The 15,007-nt window shown below is 45.2% G+C and overlaps 1 protein-coding gene across 1 annotated transcript; it reads right to left on the reverse strand.

Moving 5' to 3' along the window:
* Window positions 1–5,237: 5,237 nt before the first annotated feature.
* Window positions 5,238–14,987, reverse strand: ITFG2 (integrin alpha FG-GAP repeat containing 2). The gene is made up of 12 exons (XM_010004148.1): window positions 14,949–14,987; window positions 14,582–14,677; window positions 14,100–14,141; window positions 13,084–13,261; window positions 12,636–12,775; window positions 12,067–12,215; window positions 11,256–11,350; window positions 8,488–8,541; window positions 6,891–6,982; window positions 6,236–6,353; window positions 5,522–5,695; window positions 5,238–5,374 (listed from the first exon to the last, which is right to left on the reverse strand). Exons 1-12 carry the CDS (start codon window positions 14,985–14,987, stop codon window positions 5,238–5,240), a joined length of 1,314 nt encoding a protein of 437 aa, XP_010002450.1.
* Window positions 14,988–15,007: the final 20 nt, after the last annotated feature.

The following is a 15,007-nucleotide window of genomic DNA, read 5'->3' on the forward strand; positions in this document are numbered from 1 at the left end:
GCCCTAGCCCAAATGCTTAACCTTAACCATTACCCTAAATCTAACACCTAAAGCTAACCCTAACCATAAATGCTAACCCTATACTTAACCCCTAAAACTAATCCTAACCCTTAAACCTAATCTTTAATGCTAACCCTAATCCTGACCCTAATCACAAACATAACCCTAATCCTAAACATAGCCCTTTAAATCTAACCTTTTAGGCCCCTGATTCTAACCACAAAATGTAAACCTAATCAATAATAAAATGCCAACTGTAAACACTAGGCCCAAAACCTAGCCTTAATCCCCAACCCTAACCATTAGCCTTAATGCTAACCCCAACCCTGACCTTAACTACTAACGCTAACCCCTGACCTCTAACTCTAACACTAAACCTAACTCCCTAAATCTAACCAGCTAACTCTAACCCTATTACTCTAAAACCTAAATAAACCTAATTCCAAAACCTAAACCTAATCCTAAACCTAACAAACTCCTAATACTAAACCATAACCCTAAACAGTAGCCATAAATGTAACTCTACCCTTAGCCCCTAACTCTAGCCTCTAACCCTAATTGCTTAAACCTAACCTTAACCACTAGCCCATAAACCTAAATCCCAGCTGCTAAATCTAACCTCCTAACACCCTAACCCCAAAACCTCAACCTAGTCCTTTTGGAAAAGCCTATTCTACAGACGCAGTTCTCTACCCCCCATTCCAGCTGTTGCTATTGCTTTTGAAGGACAAAAGGAAGGAGCTTTCTGAAGGTCTTTTCGACTAGAGAGAAAAAAAATGTTAATACTTTCATATGGAAAGTAGAAATTTAGTACCAACCTCAGAGTGGGACAGAGGCACATCCTGTAACGTGTCCAACACTGGCTTCCTCATGATGAGGCCCCTCTCTCTAATGTAGAGAACAGAATGTGATCATTTTATGGATAATCTCTCTGACCCACCTTGGTGCTCAGCTCCTACCAGGGCTACTTTCCACTAGAGTGGACACAACAGATGTGAAATGGCCTGCAGGGAAGTGCCTATTGTGGCAAGTCTTAGAGAAGCAAATGCTACATGGCAAGTGTGAGACATGTACAGCTGAACTTGCCTGGGAATGGGGAGATGGACTTCTGAGGCTCCTTCCAAGCCTGTGTGCAAAAAGTAAACCTATGTTAAGAAGCCATAACCAGAATAACTTTTAAGGACTTTTGTGTCACTTAGTTTTGAACAGAATGGGAACTCCAGCTGTCCATACTCCCAGAGGCCTGCTCCTGCTTTCACCACTAGCAGGTGAGTTATAGAACTGAAGACCACTGAGTCACTGACACATGTTTGCAGCCAGGTCTCCTTTCAGGAGACTCCAAGAGACGACTTGTAGAGTTCTAGAAATAACTACATTCAGCAGAGATCGTAAAAATGAGAGTGGGGATCATGTCTCAGGAAAATAAAGCAACCTCCTCCTTGCTAGTAAATTGAGTGTCACACCCAAAGTCATGAATCATTTTTCTGCAGATATGTCTGCCAATACCGTGGGACACTTGCTGTGTGCTGGCACTGGGACATACAAACCTGTCTTGCAAATCCTGCCTATTGAAAAGCAAAGAAAATTTCCTGCTGCATGGGAAGGAACAATTTCTAATTCCGACTCTTGCAGCTTCTGTTGGCTGGCAAGGACCAAGACGCAATGAGTTACAATGAATGTGGCTCCTCTTTCAGTAGGTGTATACTTCACGAAAAATTGTTGCAAGTAGAAGTAGCCTGAAGCGTTTACTTCAGAAGTATTGACTGTAGCCAGTCTATTGTCACTTCTGAGTTCAGACCATGAAAAAAGAAGGAGTTATATTTTGCCAACGAACAGTACAGAAGTTCCAATTAATTCTTCTGTAGACAGTTTCCATTTTCCTTTGTGCAGAAAGGGCACAAGAGCAAAATGCATCTGCAAGTTACTATGTGCTATCACCAATATAAAACCACGAGGGGAAACTCTCAAACCTTAGTAATTTTCCTCTCACATGGTTTTGAGAGCTGAATTTTTGGGAAATGCATGATCTGTAGCATCCATAGTTTCACATCTCTGCTTTGCACAATGCAGCATGCCTAGGCTTGCACAGCACTCAGCAATGTTATCCTCAGGCAACAAGAGGGCAAGGCTGCACAGGTTTATCTGTCCAATATGTGCATTGTTTTTGCCCCATTTTCTTAGGAAAACATCATCTCTCCCAAATTAACCCCTTCCTGTTTCTTCTCAACAATTAGCTGTCCAACTGTGGATCAATCTGACCTTCCTTCTTTGGAAATCATTTGACCTGTTTGGCAAAGTTTATTTTCACAGATGTTTCAGTCATATAGCCATTTGCATTCCCCTTGTGATGTTGCTAATAAAGGTTTATTTTTGGCATGGACAGATAGCACTGAGTTGTTCTCTGTTCTGAGTGTAAACAATCCTGTTTTCCTGTTAGGCCTCAAGAAAGGATCACAATACAGCAGCACTGCAAGAGCCTGCAAGACCCAGCTACCAGATTGGCTCACCCTGGCCCAGCTCTCAGGCAAATAAAATACCCCAGGCAGTTGCTTCTTCCAGCAAAGGAACAAGAAAGCACTTCCATGGAGAACACCTGACCCAGCAAAGCCAAACAATGTTGAGTGAGGCCATGGCAGGCACAAGTTGTAGTAGAACTGATCTGTTTTGGTCAAAGCACACAGAGCAGAACAGCTCATCATCCATGCAACGATACACATGCCAAGTTGTGCAAGCCATGACTGAAAACTCAGGCATTACTATTTTTTGTTGCTTGTAACTATCCTGTTTCTGTCCCTGGTGGAGGAGACAGAAGCCACAGAATTAGGGGGGGGTGAAGTGGTAGGGAAGGAGTAGAACAAGAAAATACACTTTAATTAGAGGGAGAACAGCAGTCTGCTCAGGATCGAAGAACAGCATTTTCCAAGCACAAGCCGGTTCAGGGACATTGCTACAATGTGATTTCTGTCATTTCATACAAATGCTTCTGGAAACTGTTCTGCAGTCCTGCTCCACGCTGATGTCATTGTGTCAGTTCCACTGATTTTGAAGTGCAAGATTAAAATCAGGCAGTAACAGTGCTGGGTAGAAAGTAACCCAGAACACAGTGAAACCAAACTGCTCACCCCACCTGTAGACACTTGCTTCTCCTCAGCTGAGCCCCAAGGGGAGATAAGAGTAGCAGCTGCTACTTATTCACCTGAAGGGAGAGAAGGGAGAATCCTTACTTGTCTAGTGATTAGAAAGAGAAGGTTTAGGTTTTGGTAAAGAGAGACCTGAAAATAGCAAAAACCCAATATACACTGTGATCCAGGTAACATCCCCACAAGACTCACTAGGAAAGGACAATGAGACTGATGAGGGCACAATGAGTCTCACTTGACTACTTTGCCTGAAATAGTTGCTATTGCCCACAGGGAAGGGTGGCTGTACATCTCAGAATGTGAGAGATGACAGTTTCTTGAGGTTCCAGTCCAAAGCTCACAGGCTTCAAGAGAACACCTTGCTTTAGCCCAGAAGTAGATGGTCTCTATCAACTCTACATAACTGACAAACTGAAGCTCTGCTGCTCTGACCACCATGGTTATCACAGAACCATTATGAGCTGAGAGCTCCTGCCTGAAGGGTCAAGTTGTACACAAGCACTCAGTATGACAGGTGCACATTTAAGAAATGCTTCTCAGTGAGGTCATTAAAATGGAGAGAAACTTCCCCTGTAGTTAAGAGTCAGAAGACACAGCAGTTAAAGAAGCAAGAAGTGCTAGCTGGTACAGAGCAGGTCATACCATTTCACTGCTCCATGCTTCAACTTTCACAGCTATTAAACACAGAGGACAGAATCTGTCCTCTATCAAGCTTGTTTAAATCTACAGATGGAAATCAGAAAGAAAAACTAGAGCTTATTATGTAAAGATCCTGCCCTTCTACCACATAGAGCTACTCTAACAACTGTCTTTTTGACCCTTTTCTCTATATAAAGTTCTTTATCCCAGCCAGGGCTGTCCTTGGATGTTCTTCAGAGTATAGCACAGCAGGTTTTGAACAGCCTGCAGTATTTTAAATGTTACGTCAAGAAACAACACTGAATTATACTTGGTCTGGCTCTGATACAGCCCTTTTGTAAGGGTCCAGCCATTATGCATGTCCAATGAGACATCCCACAAGTGAGAGAATAGATGCAAACCAGCTAGTGAGCCTCCTGCTCCTATCCTAGTAAGCTGAGTTAGGCAAGGGGCAAGCTGAGATGGGGAAAAGCAGAACACAAGCAGCACACAGAAAGGTTCCTATCCCAGCTTTTGTGCATAAAAAGCCTGGGTGAGTAATGGACTTTTCCAGATTGCACACCAGCCAGTGGAACAACATCTCCATTCCACCTCTTCCATTTGTGCAGAACTCAAAACACCATGGCACTCTCCACAAGAGGGAACTGTGGCATTGCCACTGCTCATTATGGACTGGCCAAGCTGTCACAGCTTCATGGTTAAAACAGATTCCTCCCATTGCCCAATTCACAGCTGCTTTGGTAAGTCACAGGCATCTCTGGGATCACCCTGCCCAAGAAGATGGAGACAAGCAGTACCTCTTGAGTACAGCTGGGGTACACTTGAGCTCTTACCTCTTGACACTTTACTAGTGGCAAGTTGTGGTTCTTTCTTATACGTCTCCAGCTCCTCAAAACAGGAGGCGGTTTGTGAGAAAATGCTTGGTAGAAGAGCAGCAGCAGAGCAAAGGCAAACAATGCCTGTGTCTACTTTAAAGTAGTGGCCAAGAAGGTCCTTGCCTGCTTCCTAATTCAGTTTCTCCATCTGCAGTTCCTGCACTGTGATCCCACTAGGAACTCAGAAGTAATCACTACAGCAGTCGTAAGAATAGGCCAAAAAGAGACTGAGCTCAACTATTCTCTCCATCTACATCCTCAGTGCTCCTTCACAGTCACTCATAAAGCACTTCAGCTAGCAGAGAAAAATGGAAACTGTTCATGGGAGGCCAATGAGCAGGACCCTGGACTCTCGATATTCTGGTAGTTTCTTCAGCTAGAAGCAAATTAACCCACCACCTTCACTCAAGCCTACAGCCAAGCATATGCCTCCACAGCACTCAGCCTGTACACCCTTTGCTGTCTGGCAACTTTGACAAAGATGGGAAGAGTCTCATCCTCAGTAGATGTCCAATTCCAGTTGGAGAAGAGTTTTTGTTGGTATTAAAGATGTCAGCCTCCATGTGACTTGTTATAAGGGATTCTAGGTGACAGCGTAGTGAGCAGAGGAATCTGTTCCAGTAGCGTCCTGACACTGCGAGGGGCTGCTCTGCTGGTGTTTCTCAGGAAAATACAGTGTTTTGTGAATCAGATCTTTGACAGCAGAAACATCACTTCTATCTATGGAAGAGAGAAAGACAGGTGTTAGGGATTCTCAACAGGAAGTATGAAAACCCTTCTTCCTCAAGAAGTACCTGGAACTCTAGTTCCTGGAATGTAACCTGCCAGCAGCCTTTCCACTCTTTTTTTCCCACTTTCTGCACTCACCCACACCTAACTGCTGCAGGAGTTTTCCAAACTCTGGGTCACGATCCAGGATTTTCAACAGGTTGGTGGACTCCATTCTCTCCAGCTGCACATCCCAGTAGATGTAGATCTTCTGATTGAAGCTGACATAAACCAGGCAGGGGCTGTTGCTTCCTCCTTTGCATGCATAGAGGCCTAGGAAGCAGAAGAGTGGAGATATGACTACTTCCAGAAGGACAGAAAAAGCAAAAAGGGAAGCTCCAAAGCAGTTAAGACATGGATTTGGGTATATGAAGTCCCTTTGAGACAATCCAAGAAGGTGTCTCTGAACTGTTATTAATGCCCAGAGCTCAGGGATTTGCAAACTGCTTCTTGCATGTCTGACATAGGGGACTGAGCCAAAGCTCAGGCTGGTTCTGTGAGGCTCCTCATCTCCACTTAAGAACAGTTTAGAAGTTAAAAAAGCCACGGGGGAGACAAGAGGCCATTCTAATGCTTATAAAAAGGACAGGAAAAAAAACCAAATACCATCACAAACCTCAGCATCACCTCCTCTCACCCTTACTTTTCCCAGATGGCATAGGGGAAAGACTAGCTGGTCTTTCTGCAACACACACAACACAGGGAAATTATTCCCCACTGCAAGAAGACATAGGATTCCAGGCCTCCCAGAGGGGAGAAGCAGCTCTGAGGGAGAAATGCTGTGAGGGCTGGTTTTGGAGTCAGGCTTCGCACCTGCACAGAACGCACTGACGTTCTCATCTGCTTGAAATCTGGCAACAGTGCGGTTGTGGTCGATGATGTAGGTCTGGCCATCCCATGCACAGGCAATCACCTCTTCATGCCCATTGCCCTGCAGGAACCAGAAGATCACGTATTAACACAGACATCAATTAATCCCAGTCAAGAATCTTTCCTGCTTGTTCAGAGATGGAAGACTAATGTCTGAACAAGATGTCACTTTTTGTCTTGTCCAGACACTTTGCAATTGCCCAGACACTTTGCATTTGAAGACCATAATTATTTTCTCTATTGTAATCCTTGACATCTTGCAGACAATCGGGGTATTATCAGTGTTCAGAACTGCATTCAACTTTGCAGCAAGATAAAAGAGCAGCTGCAGGATGCAAAAATTCATAGCAGGATGCTGGGCTCACTAGGTCAAACATACTCGTGACACAGACAAACACAGCTCAACCTCTTGCAGGTGAACAGACTGACAGGAGTGCACAATACACCAACACAGTCAGAACACTCTTTGTGTTATCCTGAGATAATCCCATATTTGTTCTACTGAGTCATACTCCCTCTGCCCTTCCTAAATTCATATACACAATGCTATGCTGAGTTTTTCTCTTCACCTCTCCCAGTCCTATTCATAGACACTTACAGTAACATCCAGCTTTTCCAGACCAAACAGCTGGTGATCCACCTGCACAGACCAGAGCAGCTTGTCTGCTCCCTCCATGAGTTTCAATGTCCCTGAAGGGAAAAAAAAATAAATTAAAAAATTGTATTAAAAATATTAAAAGGGAGCAAGACACTTGCTAACACACTACTTCAAAACTTAGGGTCTGCAGGCAGAGGGCTAGTCCCCTGGTACAGATTACGGTTGATAATAGATGACACAGTCTCAGTTCTGGGAAGGACAACAGTCCATTACCTTGTCATCAGTAACCGGAAACAGAAAGGAAAAAATGGCAGCAGCTCTGCTAATTGGATTGTGCTCTAAGACAAGAAAAAAACTGGCCAAAACAGACTCCCAAAGTACAGTACATCAACAGATCTCACATGAGACAGTGAGAAAACTCAAGTTTTACACAATGTCCCACAGGGGGAAGTGACCATGAGAGTGGAACATAAACATGAATCTATCCTCACAGCCTTCGTAAGGCTCATGAATGAGCCATAGTGAGGCAGAAAGCCTTGCCAGATACAGAAGGTTCAGAGCTCAGTTACAAAGAATAATCAGAAATTCCCTAGAAGGATATCCTCCTGCAGGTGGACATCTAGCCCAAATAAGCCAGGCTGCCTGTTTGGGAAGAGAGAAACACAGCATCTTCTCTCCAACACTGTTGGGTTTTGGATAGAAATGCTGTGTTCAGCTCATTAGATTCAGTCCCATTGCAGTCTGTCCTATAACTTCTCATCAGGGGCACAGCAAAAGAAATTGGCTTCAAGGCCTGTGGTAGGCCAGCTACTCTCTATCAATACTAAAGTTCCAGCATTCCTTTACTGCTTTTGGAAACAACCCAAGTCCTTTCAAGTACAAGGACAACTCTGCTGTGGTTTAGCAGCTCCTGTCTACATGAATGGCGCTGCTGAACTGACATCTCAAACAGTTGTTTGACCACTGGGTAAGCAGGCAATTTAGGAGTCAGTAGATGAAAGTTCTAATCCTGCTCTTCAGCTCAAGCTTTCAGTGTGCCTTTGGACCAGTGAGCAATGACCCAGCCTCTTCATTTTCAGGGCTGCTCACTGCAGTATGGCTTTCATATTTCTAACCCCATAGGCCATGGAACTATACAAGTAATTAATGTTTGTAAAATGCTTTGAAATTTGCAGATCAATCACTGTGCTAGGGGAGAGAGAAAAGCAGGTATTAGTAATGGATAGAAAACACAACAGGTTTCCAGGACAGAGGAAGCCTGTGCAATATCAGACCAAATTCAGCAAGGAACAAAAAGACAGGCTCAGCTTTAATATGTTTCATCGTATCCTCAGATATAGTCGTGTTATCCCGTGGTTTATAGGGGATTTGCTCACAGTGACAATTTTGACCTTGGCTTCTGTCTTAGCTTTATGCCTTCGTGTAAAAAATGCCAGCAGCAGGAGTTTTTAAGTAAAAATCTCTTGCTTGACCTAGGAAGAGTTTCTGAAGCCCAGCTCCCCATCTTTCAAGACCAAAAGCATTGAGCCTCTGGTTCACTGCTTTGAATTAGTGACAGGCCCACAGGCTTTTCTCCCAGGACAGTGGTAAGACTTACCATCCAGAGTACAGAGGGCAAAGAGACCTGAGCCACTATTCTCACTGGAGCAACCTGTAAGTGCAGAAGAGAATTACAGGAGTTGATGTACTTTTATTAATTTTGTCCCCTCTCTCTCCTGAAAGAGATCCAACACAAGGATGTGCAAAAAAAGGAGGCAGAATGGATCAGCATCCTGCCTCTTTTTTGCCCACTGTTGACACTTTTGCTTAGGAGATATCAGCAGATTTGTGCAACCAATAGTACTTCATGCTGGCTCTTATTTGTAGGGTACTAGCATCTCAAAACCTAAGACCTTTGGCTTGAACTGATATAGGCATGTCTGGCTCTGCTGGCTGTTCCTAGGAGTCTTTCTGTACCACATAAGCACTTGTAGGCCCATGGCAGTTCTGAATTTAGGATCCTCTCCAGCCTCCAGAAATGCATAAGCACAGGCAGGACCACCACAAGGGACAAAGTGAAGAACAGCTGAAGCCAAACAAGAATATTACAACTATACCCTCACACTTTCTTTCAAGGACAGGAATACAGCCTCCACCTGCTTTAGGAAGGTAGATGGGGAAAAAAACAGAGAGATCCTGTCAGAAAGACAAAGTGTCAGTCAGATTTGCACAAAAGCACTGTCATGGCAACTCCCAAATGAGTCTGTGGAGATCAAGCTCCTAAACCTATTGTTTTTGCTACAGCAAAAGAGAATCTGTGATCCTCTTCCAGCTAACAATGGATATATGCTAGACAGCCATTGCTTTATGAGCAGATTAGACATCTGCCTTCACACTTACTGATACACTCTGCCCTGGCTTTCCTGGGCTATGCTTATACAGCTGTGAACCTCCTGAAACAGTATCCTCTCCAAAGCCTGTATATCACAGTTGTGTTCAGGACAACACTGACAAACATGACTTAATTAAATCTGAAAAGGAGAGTTCCCTAACCACTGGGCTGCATCAGCCATTCAGTACAGCTCTGCCTAGCTACCAGTCAGAAAAAGACATTGAAGATCAGGCTTTGTAAGTGATGTCACACCTAGCAGGGGAGGACTGGAGCTGTATTCAACTATGTTCTTCACAGTGACAATGTAGGAAAGACACTGGCTCCCCAAGGTCTGCAGGAACCCAGGAAACCTGACAGTCAAGGACATGCCAGCAGAGTTGAAAGCAAATATGCAGTTTCATCAGACTGATGTAAGACTGAGAGCCTATCTCCATTGCCCATGGGACAGCTCCAAGCTGCAACACCCTGTACACTCCCAGGATCCAGACCACTGTATTTGACCCCACCTGGAGTACTGTGTCCAGTCCTGGAGCCCCCCGTACAAGGACACAAAGCTCTTGAAAAGAGTCCAGAGGAGGGCCACAAAGGTGATGACAGGGCTGGAGCACCTCTGCTATGAAGACAGGCTGAGAGAGTTGGGGCTGTTCAGCCTGGAGAAGAGAAGGCTCTGGGGAAACCTTATAGCAGCCTTCCAGTACCTGAAGGGGCTACAGGAAAGCTGGGGAGGGACTTTTTATGAGGGCTTGTAGTGAGAGGACAAGGGGCAATGGCTTAAAACTGGAAAAGAGGATATTTTGGTTAGATACTAGGAGTAAATTATTTAGTGTGAGGGTGGTGAGGCACTGGAACAGGTTGCCCAGGGAAGCTGTGGAAGCCCCATCCCTGCAAGTGTTCAAAGGCAGGTTAAGATGGGACTCTGAGCAACCTTATCCAGTAGGAGCTGTACCCACCCATGCAGAGGGGTGGAATCTAGATTATCTTTAAGGTTCCTTCCAACCCAAACCATGCTATGATGCGATTACTCTATTTCTGCAGATAAGCTTAAAGCCAACAGCCAGCTAGATGAGTGCCCTATTGCCCCCAGCTGACATTCATCCAGACAGGCTAAGATTCAAAAGATCTGCTGTGTCCCACTTAGAAACTGGTCAGCATGGCACTTTTCAGCTATTTAATTACTGATGGCCCAGCACCATGGCTGGGTTATGGCTTTCCATAACTTTCCATCTCTTATTCTGTGTGCCTTCATTTTGTGCCTTTCTGTATTATGCCCACACACCCCAGGTAAAAGTGAAAGCTGCTTATTCTCCATAGGTACCAAAACAGGGTTCAACAGGTGCACCAGGTGTAGGTCAGAGTACAGAGCAGTTACACAATGGAAGCACTGGCAGCATGTAAGAGAAGTGTGGACACAACAGCAGTGTGTCAGGGCTGAGAGAAACCAGCAGCTGTGGAGAGCTTAGATACAACAGCTTAACAGAATACATTGGAAGGAGACAGAAGACAATGATATAGAAGAAATATGGAAGAAAGAGCAGGAAATAGCTGTGAGGTATGGGGAATTAAATGCTGAAAAGCACAAAAGGAAGAATAAAGGTGCATCTGTGGAGAGGAAGAAATGCATCTAAGGAATAAGAAGAGGGCATAAGCTGCAGCCATTCAAATGCAATGATCAAGGATGTCTGTAGGAGCAAGGCATGGCAGCCATTCAGGATGACTAAATGCAGGCCAGTGGAGGCTGCAGAGAAACTGCTGTGCTAGGTGAAAAGTAAGAGATACTCAGGGAAGGACAAAGGCCATAAATAGTTCAAATGCAAATATCCAGCTGTCTTTCTTTGGAAGCTGGATAACAGAAGCCAAGTTCCCTTTGTTCTTGCAGTTGTCTCCCACTTGTTATTTTTCAACCATGGGAAATCTGATTTCATGCTGGACTCATGTATTGGAAAACTATTGGGGGCAACTGTTGGGCCAGAGACCCCGAGCTGCTAATCTCTCACCTCGGGCAATGCTACCAATGAGATGAGTGGAAACATTCTTGTTGTGAATCCGTCCAGATGTTTGGTGTAGAACAACATCTCGAACAGGGGCCTCGCTAAGGAAAAGAGAGACAGATGTCAGGGAAAGGTTAGGGAACCACACCTGGCACTGTGCTAGAACAATCTCAAGAGCAGTGTACTCCAAAGCTCTACAAATCCAGAGACTGACAGAGTTCGCACCTAAGTTAGTCCTTTAATGGTAAAGGCCAAGAAAAAGAACTTCTGCCACTGCAGGTATGAAAGAAACTCGCTAATGTTTAAAAAATAAAACCAGAATAATTTCATGTACCAGCTACTGGAAAGAGTTTAAAAAAAAAAAAAGTCAGTAAAACATGTACTCCAATCAAGGAAAAAAAGACAATTATTATCATTACTGTCACATAAGACTGGGTGCTTTTCACTCAGAAGTGTCTGCCACGGGTTGAAAAGGTCTAGGTTACTCATTTCCCCACCTTGGCCCTCAGTACTTCCCCCCTCAGTGAGCTTGATTTACCACCCACCTTGCACAACCCCAAGAGAAGAGAGGAAACAAGGACATTAGTGATAGAGATTGCTTTGTGATAGAGACATGAAGAGTATTAATGGAAGTCTGGACGCAAGTGGGCTCAAGTCATGAACTCTCAGCAGTAGAGCAGCTAGGTCATTGAATCTTAGACAAATGACAGCACAAAGAACACACACCCCCAGGAAGGTGGTGTCATCATGCCACCTTGTGACAGTCATCTCCAGCAGAATCTCCTCATCTACCCATGCAGTAACTAATACTCTTCACCTGCTTGGGGCAGAGTTGTCTCTTCCCTCTGTCGTGGCCTGCTGCTCAGTGTCCCAGGTGCACAGCAGAATAGCATAACCACAGCCTGGCTGAGACACCATCATCTCTGGTGAGCCATCAGGACCTGGGTTCACAGAGAGGCTGTCCACCTATATTGGCAGAGGAAAAACATGGATAGAGTGGAACTGAGAATTTTACACACCTCAGAAGGGTTCACTGTGCTCCCTGTATAGATCTTCTGATAGAACTGAGGAGCTGAACAAATTCAGCTAGAAGCAAAACGTACAAGTTACAGTAAAAGGTTATGCTTCCCTACCAAAAGCCACTAAAGAACATACTAGTATTTTCCACTAATGCTCTCTAGTTGGGTGAGAGCAACTGACTGTTACCCAGACCAACCCACCAGCTGCTCCACATGCACAGGACAACCACAGGGCAAATTTCCTTTCAAGCCATCAACACAACAATCACATTGTTCACAGGACCGAGATTTTATGCTTCTTCCCTTAGGAGAGCTACCTCTTGGAGACTGTATGACAAGTCCTGCACTGAACATCCTGTTTACTTACCTGACCTTCTAGCAGCCATTTCTTCAACAGGAGCAGCTGCCCAGAGATATGGTCTGAATTGTCCGACAAGTCTTCCCAGCGGAAGGCACGTACTACCCTGTCAGTGTAACCCACTACCAACTCACACTTCCCATCTCCATCTGCAAGAAATACAAGGAGATAGATGGGCTCTCTCAGGCTTCCATAACACCAAAACCCCCAGTATTCAGAAACTGCTGTCCTGGTTTCCATCAGGTAGCATCCCTCAGGATCCCAATCCTGTAATGAGAATTTGCAGTTCAGGAAAATTCCTGAAGTTCTTGCTTCTCTCCATGACTTGGGTATGGTTTGCTGGAGCGCTAATTTCCTTCTGTGACTCCCACACTTTTTCTGTCTCTCTTCTCTCCCCCAAGAACTCATACCTACACACTCGCTCACACTGCATTCCCATTCCAGCTTCCCAACTCACCAATGTCACTGATCAGCATGACCTTGGTGTTGGCAGGAATGTGCTGCTTGAACACTGGCTTCTGCTCTTCTGCTGCAGCAACCTCATGGTGGCCTGAAGCATCTGGGTGTTTTGAAGTTGGAGAAGTCAGGTCAAAAAGATGAAACCAGCCTTCTGCACTCACTGCCACCACGAGATTCTAAAAGAGAAGAGAAAAGCCTTTTGATTTCTCCTTTTTAAGAAACTGCAGAAGCTGCCCCACTACTGGAGAAGGCAGATTCAAAGGCAGATCCAACAAGACCAATGACTGCTACAGAGGGAAAAGCAGAAAGGTTTTGACCAGCATATGAACAACTCATGTACTGCAGGGTCCAAACTTCTTGTTCAGCTTTGTCAGACTAGGATATTAAGCTGGTGTGTGCTCACAATCCCCAAACAATGCCCACTTCAGCTCTGCTCCCCCCTGAAACACACACAGCTACTGTATTTCAGTCAGAGTGCCTAAATTGAGAGTTCTGAACTCAGTGGTCCTGGTTTAACACCCAGAAAACAGCAATCCAGCAAAAAGAGTCACATTAGACCCAGTGGAATTTGCTTGGGAGTCTAGACTGTTCTGTGGCTCAGCCTTGTTTATGTGACCCTAAATGCCCACAGCCAAGGCATGGCAGAAGGCCATGGCCTACACCAGGGACCAGCACAGAGCAGGGCAAAAGCCACTGAGGAAAACGAGCAACCCTCAACCCAAAGCCTTGTGGTGCTCACATAGGAAGACACATTAATGAACAGTGCTTTCTAAAGACTGGATTTTCTTGCTCACTAAAACCTGCATATGGCTCACAGACAGATAAATGTTCTATGTAAACATGAAAACAGTTTTAAAACAACAGTACTAAAGCTCTTTGAGCAAGGGCAGATCTCAGAGAGAAAGCACCTGCAACTTGTCCTCCTCCACACTCAGGATATGACATGACCCTTATTTCCTAAGCACCTCTCACGTGCCCTGCAGACACAGGTGGGAAGAGTTTGGCTGCTCTCACCTTTCCTTTATTGCATACATCTCCCACACCAACACATGTGAGCTGCAAGAGAAAAGAAATACATGAGAGAAGGCAACCCAAACCAGTATCTGTTCAGGATTAGACCTACTCTCTGCCCTACTGCCTCCTCTCTCATAAACTACTTCTTTAATCTTTCCAAGGACAAAGGGAGCAGAATCAGGGACAGAAACCCATTTGAAACAGAAACCCACACAACTGCCCAGAGCCCTGCAGACAAAATGTTCAGTGCACAGGAGCAGGGTCAAGGCTGGACAGGATCTCAGTTCCTGTGGTTGCTCAGTACTTTGCTCATCACTGCCCTACAATAGCTGTGGAAAAAAACAGGGCCTTGTGTAATTACATGAAAGACATCAGAACCAGTTCTGGCTGCCATTATCCTCTGGCCTGGGCAGTGGCCAAGGACAACTGGCTGCACAGACACCAAGAGACTCGATTATTTAAGAATTGTGTCAAGAACTGACCATTCCTTGGCAAGACCGCACAGCCCAGGGTTTGCTGTCATCATTCTTGTAAACATAGAGCTTCCCACTGGTGTCTCCCACCACTAGCTCGTTCAGCTGGACAAGAAAACCGAGTTAGCAGAGAAGTTCACAACCACGGTAACAATCAATCCCACACAGCAGTCATTACAGAATTCGTATCTAAAAATCATTATGTGGGAAGAAGCAGCAAAGCACAACTAATTGCACAGAGGCCTGGGGAAAAAAAAAGGCGTAACAGCACCAGGCAGCTGCAGCCCATAACCACTGAAACACCTGGGGGGCCCTACGACCCAGCCCCTGCTCCCTGACGTGGCTCAGGCGCTCGGCGAGCTCCTGAGGGACTCACGGGTGGCTGTGGCACCGCCTCCCCGGGCCCCCGCACCATCGCCTCGCTGCTTTAGAACC

This window comes from Chaetura pelagica, unplaced genomic scaffold (genome assembly GCF_000747805.2).
Source record: "Chaetura pelagica isolate M959 unplaced genomic scaffold, ChaPel_1.0 scaffold198, whole genome shotgun sequence".
In the NCBI taxonomy this organism is placed as follows: Eukaryota; Metazoa; Chordata; class Aves; order Apodiformes; family Apodidae; genus Chaetura; species Chaetura pelagica.